This window comes from Stegostoma tigrinum, chromosome 47 (assembly GCF_030684315.1).
Source record: "Stegostoma tigrinum isolate sSteTig4 chromosome 47, sSteTig4.hap1, whole genome shotgun sequence".
Lineage (NCBI taxonomy): Eukaryota > Metazoa > Chordata > Chondrichthyes > Orectolobiformes > Stegostomatidae > Stegostoma > Stegostoma tigrinum.
In genome coordinates, this window is record NC_081400.1 from 6,315,832 (window position 1) to 6,324,880 (window position 9,049).

Consider the following 9,049-nt stretch of genomic DNA (forward strand, 5'->3'; position numbering starts at 1 on the left):
TAGAAGGGCAAAGACAGCAGCAGATAATTGGGAAGACTGTCCCTGCCCAGGATATGCCCTTGTTTTCCAGGGAGCTCCCAGGAAATTTCACTCGCTGAAGGACCAGGCCCAGTCCTGGAGGGGTTGCGTAGAGGCCAATTGACGATCTGCTCTTCTTTCTTTACCCCGGCCCCCACCTCAGCTATTCGGTCACTAAACAGGAGTCTTTTCTGGCCCCTCACGATGAACCCTATGAGGAGGACTGTGATGACCCCAGGACCCACTTCAGATGCGCCAGACACAAGTGAGTAAACGGCCCGGACGAGGCCTATCCCTGAGCCCTGTCCTTGAGGCCTACAGGTGAGGGTTAGCCCTGAGGACTAGCTGTGAGGCCTAGCCATGAGGCCTACCTGTGAGGGCAAGCCCTGAGGCCTAGCCGTGAGGCCTAACTGTGAGGCCTAGCCGTGAGGCCTACCTGTAAGGGCTAGCCGTGAGGCCTAGCCGTGAGACCTAGCCATGAGGCCTAGCCCTGAGATCTAGCCGTGAGGCCTAGCTGTAAGGCCTAGCCCTGAGGCCTGGCTGTGAGGATTTGGCGCCACCCCCCTGCAACCGGGGACAGAAATGAACTGCAGTCACTCTCGGAGCATCCCCGGGCTGCTGCTTTCTCCCTCTACCGAGTCAGGGAACACAGCAGCCCCCATCGTGCGCACAGAAGAATCCCATGAACTGTTTAGGCCGCGCTCAGTCGAGGGGCAAACATGTCCCAACCCAGGGCATGAATGGGGGGGGTGGGATGGGCACTACCCGCTCCCTCCCCACCCAGCAATGATGGGTCTTTAGTTCACAGGTTGCCCAATTGGGCATGGGATCTTTCTGGCTAGTAATCCGGTGGGTGGGCGGAGTGTGGGGGGTTGCGGGGGAGCAGTTAATGTTCTGGCGCCGTGGGACGATGGCAACGCCATCAATTTTCAGTAAAATCCCTACCCCGGGTCGCTGGGAAGGAAACCGGGTGTCCTTTCCTGTTCGGAGGCTACATGTGACTCCAGACCAACAGCGACACAGTGGTTGGGATCTGGACAAAAACGGGGGGGGGGGGCGGGTAGGCCCGCCAACAACGCCAATTGAGCGGACCAGTCGGAGGGCTGTCGCTCGGCTGAGCTCTGCCAGGCCCGCTTTGCCTGGCTTTAATGCCCCCGAGCAGTGGCGCATGCGACCTTCGGGCTCCTCGCAGGGCCCCACGTTGGCTCTTTTCTCAAAAGCGGTGCCCGCCCTTTTCCCATTTTAGGCCTGCGGTCTAAAAGGGTCGGGGCACAGTCTCTGGGTTCGGCCTTTTCCCACTTTCCCACCTTCCGTTGCAGGATCACCTACCGAATGACCTACCATGTTGGGGTACAGACCGAGTATCGCAAGCGGGCACACTGCTGCCCCGGGTATTATGAGAGCCGGGGCATCTGCGTGCGTGAGTATCTTTCACAGTCGCGCGGGAGGCCCAGATGGCGAGGCCTCGCTCTGAGAGAGAGAGACAGGGCCCGAGCTGAGGCCGTTGATCTCCGGCTGAGTGGCATTGCGGGAAATCGGGGCCAAGTGGCCTCATGGCCTTGCTCTCAAGGGCCCTGGCAGCAGCGAGAGGGAGGGAGGGAGGTGTCCTACAGGCGGGCAGTGCCCAGGGTGAGCCATGCTCCCTCGGCATCGCTTCCTGAAATGTACGGGCAGGAGCAGGCTATTCAGCCCTTCCAGACTGCGACCCCATCCAGTCGCTGATTATCCGACTGCCTCTGGAAAACATTCCGTGTTCCAGCCCTGACTGCTCCCTGTGGCACACGGTCCCCACTGTCTGGGTGAAGTCTCAGTCCACCCCATCTCCTTTAGACTGTGACCCCCACCCCCCCCAACTCGGGTCATTGGGAACATCCTTTCTGTGGTTACCCTATCTATGCCCTTAGGGAGTTTTATCGGATCCTCTGAGATCCCCGAAACCCTCAGTGACCACAGGCCTGGCCTCTTCTCGAAGGGCAAAGCTTGCCAGGATGGGAAATGTAGGCTCCTATTAATAGGTGGAGCAGATCCAGGAGGGATTGAGTCTCAGTGAGTTTGTATGAGAGCCGGGGGCCCGGCTCCCATTGGTCTCCTTGGCAAAGGAGAGACTTCCCCTTCAACAGGGGGTTCCCCCAGTGGAGGGGGGCAAGGAGAGAGAGAGAGACCCAATGGAGGGGGTTGGGGAGAGAGAGGGTCCCCAGTGGAGAGGGTTGGGGAGAGAGAGAGACCCAATGGAGGGGGTTGGGGAGAGAGAGAGACCCAGTGGAGGGGGTTGGGGAGAGAGAGAGACCCAATGGAGGGGGTTGGGGAGAGAGATGGTCCCCAATGGAGGGGGTTGGGGAGAGAGAGAGACCCAATGGAGGGGGTAGGGGAGAGAGAGGGTCCCCACTGGAGGGGGTTGGGGAGAGAGACTCTCACTCGTTAACGGGGGTCCCTGATGGAGTGAGAGAGAGGGGGACGAGAGAGAGGTGGGGGGAGAGAGAGAGAGAGAAAGAGAGAGAGATACTTCCTCTTTAATAGGGGTCCCTGATGGAGGGAGGGAAGGAAGGAGGGAGAGAGAGAGGGAGCGAGACAGAGAGAAAGAGAGACACTCACGCTTTAACAGGGGTCCCTGATGGATGGAGGGAGCGAGACAGATACCGAGAGAGACAGCGACAGAGGGAGAGAGAGAGAGAGAGTAAGATTCTTTCTTTAACAGGGGTCCCTGAGATCCTGACAGAGACACACACTCTCCATTAACTCCCTCTGATGCAGAGAGAGCAAGACAGGGGGTGCAGAGAGACAGGGGCATGGAGAGAGACGTAGGGGAGAGAGATGAGGGAGTGTGGTTAGGGACACAGATCTGGGGAGAGGCAGAGAGAGAGAAAAACAGAGGTGTGGTGGGGGTGGAAACAGAGAGAAATGGAGAGATAGGCAGAGAAACTCAAAGAGAGAGACAGGGAAAGCCTGTGAGAGATAGACAGATAGAGGATGGAGCTGAGAAGGGGGTCAAAGGAGAGGCAGAGAGAGAGAGAAAAACAGAGAGAGGGGGCGAAGAGACAGAGAGAGAGAGGGAATTAGACAGAAACTTAGAGACAACCAGAGAGAAACGGAGAGAAAGAGAGAAACGGAGAGAAAGAGAGATAAATTAAGAGCGTGACAGAGAGAGAGAGAGAGAGTTACATGTGAGATAGATATTGAGAACAGTCACAGAAAGAGAGATGGAGAAAGAGAGGAATACGGAGAGCAGGGATAGAACAGTTCAAGAGAGAGATACAAACCGTGTGTAAGATAGAGAGATATTGAAAGAGAGGAGAAAGAAATGAGAAAGACAAGTGAGTGTGAGAGAGGGATACGGTGAGAGGGATAGTAAAACAGGTGGAGAGACAGAGTCGGGGGGAGAGAGAGAGAGAGAGAGAATCTGGGAGAAAGATGACAGAAAGCGGAGAGAGAGAGAGAGAGAGAGAGAGAGAGAGAGAGAGACGGAGATGATGCCACGCAGAGATCGTGCTGTTCCTGACTCAGGGTGAGTCGGGTCTCGCAGAGGTTAGGCCAAGGGAGTGAGGCGGCGAGGTCACGGCCCCACACTCACTAACACATCCCAGGAAAACTCCATCCCTTCTGCGCAGCTCCCTCGCTCGAAAAGTAGCCATCAATGGGGGCTGCAGAGCGGACCCTGGGAGAGGCTGCTTCCAGAACGGCCCTCGGCCTAGTCTGACAGTGGGCTGGGATTCCAAGATGGCCGCCCTGACCGTCCGCCATTGAGCACGATCGCTGAGGGGCTGATGGCCAGAGAAGATGGCCGCTGTTTGAGGAAGGCTTTTGCCAGTGGGGGAGGGGGGTGGGGATGGTGCAGAGGGAGGGGGTGATGATCGGTACGCACAGTGGCACCCTCTCCCCACCCCCTACCACCCCGGACCCCCCGTCTCCTCTTCTTGACTGTAATTCCGCCCCCTGCTGACCCTTGAACTCGAAGGTGCTCAGGCCTCAGATTGTGCTTGGAGGTCCAATTGGATAGGGTGAGCGAACTTGCCTACTTAACCATCTGGCAGAGAGGAGGCCATTCAGGCCATCGGGCCCTGCAAGCTCTGCAAAAAGGTTCTCGAAACGGTCCCACTCTCCGCCCACCGCTTCCACCCCCCCACCCCGAAACTGCGCTCTCCGTCCCCGCATCTCCTGCAAATCTTCACCGCTCACCCCCCCCTCACCCGTTCCCACAATGTCTCTGACCCACCTCAGCCCCCGCCCCACCTTTTGGAAGTTCCCATTGAACCTTACGCTCCGCACCCCCAGCCTTCGCGGTCCTGCGTCCAACGAAATGCTCCTTTTTCGGAGATGTGCACAGCAAGATCCCACAAGGCAGCCTCGCGTTGACGACACACTTTTTCTTTACAGGAAAAAACCGCGCGGGGCGAAATCAATCCCACCCCTCCCCTGGGACCAGAAAAGGGGGTCGATGGGGGGGGGGGGTCGCTGTTAACTCAAGGTTCGACGTCACATTGTCCCCCGACATCGTCCTCCCCAACCCCACCTCCCAAGCATCGGCAACCACTCCCCGACCTGGATGCAGTGCCAGACTCCTCTTGCAACTGGAGGATCCGTGAATCCCGTGAGCGTTACCCGGGCATCGGGGGTGGGGGGGCGGGTTGCATCGTGTCTGGTTGAGAGATAAACATTGCATCTCCTACCAAACCAAAGAAAGAGTGAGAGGGGAGGTGGGGTCAAAGGGAGGGGAGGGTGGTCAACACTGAGGGATACAGTCAACTGCTTGGTGCTAAGGTTCAACTCTCTCTCTCTCTCTCCCTCTCTCCCTCTCTCCTTCTCTCCAGCTCAATGTGCCCAGGAATGTGTGCATGGCCGATGTCTCACCCCCGACCAGTGCCAATGTGCACCCGAATGGCGTGGGCAGGACTGTTCCAGCGGTGAGTGCTCCGAGAGGGGCATTGGTCGGGTCAGCAATCCCAGAGAAACCCAGGAAAACGGGCCATTCGGCCCTTCCCTGCCATTCTATGGGATCATCCAACTCAATCTCCGGCTTTGATCCTGAGAATTCTCTTTGGGCAGAAAATTCCACAGGCTCCCCGCTTTCATTCCGGACTCTTCTCAGTCCCAATACCCCCCCCCAACACCCACCGTCTCCTTCAGACCGTGCCCCCCTGGTTCTGAACCCCCGGATTCTCCCTGACATTCCCCCTGCCTAGTCCCGTTAGAATTTCACAGGTTTCTATGAGATTCCCGTCTCGTTCTTTCTAAACTCCCAGAGAATTTCATCCGAACCGATCCAACGTCTCTCCGGACTGCAATAACATGGAAAACGGCCCATCAGCCCAGCTTGTCCGTGCTGGCCCAGTTCCCCAAACTAAACCCATTCCCCTTGCCTGGATTTGCCCCCATATTCCCGCCTCCACCCCTGAACCCTTTCCTATCCAAGTACCTGTCCAAATTCCCCCTGCTATCCCAGGGTTCAGTACGGTATAAGGTGATGGATATAAAATTTTTCAATATGCCGAAGGCAGAGAGAGGTAGTGCTTTCAGGGGACGAAAGGATTTTCGGGAGGTTACTGTGGGACAGAATCATACAGGACACAAGGAGGCCATCCAGCCCATCGAATCTGCACAAACCCTCCAGACCAACCCATCCACACTCTATCCTCCCATAATCCTGACTTAACCTGGCCAATCCACCCTAACCCGCACATCCCTGGGCACTACGGGGCAATTTAGCACGGCAATCCACCCTAACCCGCACATCTCTGGGCACTACGGGACAATTTAGCACGGCCAATCCACCCTAACCCACACATCCCTGGGCACTATGGGACAATTTAGCACGGCCAATCCACCCTAACCCGCACATCCCTGGGCACTACGGGACAATTTAGCACGGCCAATCCACCTGAACCCACACATCCCTGGGCACTACGGGACAATTTAGCACGGCCAACCCACCCTAACCCGCACATCCCTGGGCACTACGAGACAATTTAGCACGGCCAATCCACCCTAACCCGCACATCCCTGGGCACTACGAGACAATTTAGCACAGCCAATCCACCCTAACCTGCACATCCCTGGGCACTACGGGACAATTTAGCACGGCCGATCCACCCTAACCCACACATCCCTGGGCACTACGGGACAATTTAACACGGCCAATCCACCCTAACCCGCACATCCCTGGGCACTTCGGGACAATTTAACACGGCCAATCCACCTGAACCCACACATCCCTGGGCACTACGGGACAATTTATCACGGCCAATCCCACCCTAACCCGCACATCCCTGGACACGATGGGACAATTTAGCACAGCCAGTCCCATCCTAACCCGCACATCCCTGGGCACTACGGGACAATTTAGCACGGCCGGTCCACCCTAACCCGCACATCCCTGGGCACTACGGGACAATTTAGCACGGCCAGGAATGCAGGGCTGAGGTTAAAATTGGTCCCCTGTCATATCCAATATGGCGGAGTGGGGCTGAGAGGCCTATGTTCGCTCCTGCTGGCGTCGGAGCTGGGTGGCATCTTGGGGCAGCTGCTCGAGATAGAGGTTCGGGGTCTGGTCTCCCGAACAGGCGGCAAAGTGGGTCGGGAGTGGGGTGCAGAGCATCAAAAGAAATCTGCTGCCTTGGGACATACGTGGGGGGGTGCGGAATGATGGATGGTAGAGCTGGGTTTTAGGGAGCTGTGGGTGGGGTGGGGGGAAGAGGTAGAGAGAAAGAGTGAGAGAGGGAGACAGTCAGTGAGAGATACAGACAGAGAGATGGAGAGAATGAGGCAGAGAGAGAGAGGCAGAGAAGAGACAGTGAGAAAGAGAGAAAAACAGAAAGAGATGGAGAGGCATAGAGAGAGACAGAGAGAAAGAGAGAGATACAGAGAGAGAGAGAGAGAGAGACAGAGAGAGAGAGAGAGACCGAGACAGAGAGAGAGAGACAGACAAGGGGAGAGAGAGAGAGAGACAGAGAGAGAGAGAGAGAGAGGGGGGGACAGAGAGAGAGAGAGACAGAGAGAGAGAGAGAGAGAGAGGGGGGGACAGAGAGAGAGAGAGACAGAGAGACAGACAAGGAGAGAGGGAGAGAGACAGAGAGAGAGAGAGAGAAAAATAGAAAGAGAGACAGAGAGTTTGAGGGGGGGAGAGATAGAAAGAGAGAGAGAGAGGCAGACAGAGAGGGAGAGGCAGAGAGAGAGAAACAGAGACAGAGAGAGAGAGAGAAAAACACAGAGAGAGGGAGAGAGACAAAGAGAGGGAAACAGAGAGAGATACAGAGGGGGAGAAAGAGGGAGAGAGGGACACGGAGAGAAAAAGACACAGAGAAAGACAGACAGAGCGAGGGAGAGAGAGAGAGAGAGAGAGGGAGGGTGCTGGGTGGAAGGGTGCGGGTTGATCTCAATCTTGAACGAGCGAGCCTCCCACCGTGTAACTCCTGCCAGCAGCCGGTCTGCACCGCCCTGGCTCCCTCCGCAAGGTCAAAGGCCAGGCGCTTCCCATGGCTGACCATCCCCCCCACCCGCCGGCCAGCCCCAGGGGAGTCTCACAGAGCGACGAAGACCAGATGTGGAAGATCAGACTTGCAAACTCTGGAATGCCCCGTCCCCTGTCTCAACGCTGATACTTCCCGGCACCCGGCCGGACGCAGCAGGTCGGATCAGTGCCAGAATCATTCCGGAACATTCTCCATCTGCTCAGAGACAGATCCCCCCACACATCTCGCTCTCTCTCAAAACAAATATTTAAACACGAATTGGTCAGAGACTGTCAATGACAACATGTAGGGAGCGGGCACTGTCGGAGGGTCAGCGCTGAGGGAGCGGGCGCTGTCGGAGGGTCAGCGCTGAGGGAGCGGGCGCTGTCGGAGGGTCAGCGCTGAGGGAGCGGGCACTGTCGGAGGGTCAGCGCTGAGGCAGCGGGCGCTGTCGGAGGGTCAGCGCTGAGGGAGCGGGCGCTGTCGGAGGGTCAGCGCTGAGGGAGCGGGCACTGTCGGAGGGTCAGCGCTGAGGCAGCGGGCGCTGTCGGAGGGTCAGTGCTGAGGGAGCGGGCGCTGTCGGAGGATCAGTGCTGAGGGAGCGGGCGCTGTCGGAGGGTCAGTGCTGAGGGAGCGGGCGCTGTCGGAGGGTCAGTGCTGAGGGAGCGCGTACCTGGAATCTTTGTCTAATGTTTTGTTTATGCCTCATTCCATCTCTCCCTCTCTATCCCTTGTTGTCTCTTTAACCCCGTCCCCCATCTCTTCTGTCCTCTCCTTCTCACACTCTTTCTCCCACTCTCTTTCCCTCTCTCCCTTCCTCCCTCCCACTATCTCTGCTCCCCACCGCCCACACCCACAGACTGCTCTGCCCTGTACTGGGGCACGAACTGTAGTCAGAAATGTGCCTGTAGGAACGGGGGACAGTGTGACCCTCTGACTGGCCTCTGTTCCTGCCCCCCTGGTTACACCGGCCTGGCGTGCGAAGACCCCTGTCGCCCAGGGACCTACGGGCAGGACTGTTCAAGACTCTGCCAGTGCCGGAACGGGGCACGCTGCGACCGGGTCACCGGAGCGTGCGAATGCGTCAACGGGACGACTGGTGGTCTGTGAGTAGCCTTCAGCATCCCGTCTTGCCACCCTCTCCGTCTGTCCCCCCGAACTGCACGTCCAAGCGGCTTCCGTCTCTCTTTGCTTGCAGGAGGCACGGAGCGTCTGATTCACGAACTGCAAAGTTTGACTTAATTGAATGAGGGGAAAATAAACAGGCTTTCTTCCCGCTTTCCGTGTTTTTTTTTGTGAGAGACAGCGACAACACCTTCCTTTCCCAAAGTCCAGAGGCTTCAGATCCAATCATTCACACCCACAAGCTGCTCGAGCTTGTTAGGAGATTTAGGGACAAAAGTCGAAGGTTAGCTTTTATTTACAAACAACTTAAAGAGAGAGAAAACACCTGAAGAGAGTGTGCAGGGGGATAATGGGAAAAGGGCTCAAGCCTGCCACTGAGATATGGCTGGGGCAGGGATCCGCATATTCGACGGTGGATGAAGGAAGCTCTGGAAGGGTGGCGTGGTAGCTCTGTTAATTAAGGA

General features: G+C 57.1%; 1 protein-coding gene across 5 annotated transcripts in view; it reads left to right on the forward strand.

Moving 5' to 3' along the window:
* Positions 1 to 8,721, forward strand: part of LOC125449692 (multiple epidermal growth factor-like domains protein 10) — a 33,605-nt gene extending 24,884 nt beyond the window's left edge. For all 5 annotated transcript variants that reach the window (XM_059643025.1, XM_059643026.1, XM_059643023.1 and 2 more), the window contains 4 exons: positions 182 to 283; positions 1,338 to 1,438; positions 4,824 to 4,916; positions 8,320 to 8,721. In XM_059643025.1, the coding sequence (XP_059499008.1) occupies positions 182 to 283; positions 1,338 to 1,438; positions 4,824 to 4,916; positions 8,320 to 8,570 (547 nt within the window). In that variant the 3' untranslated portion in view covers positions 8,571 to 8,721. The remainder of the gene's footprint in view (positions 1 to 181; positions 284 to 1,337; positions 1,439 to 4,823; positions 4,917 to 8,319) is intronic.
* The last annotated feature ends 328 nt before the right edge of the window (positions 8,722 to 9,049 follow it).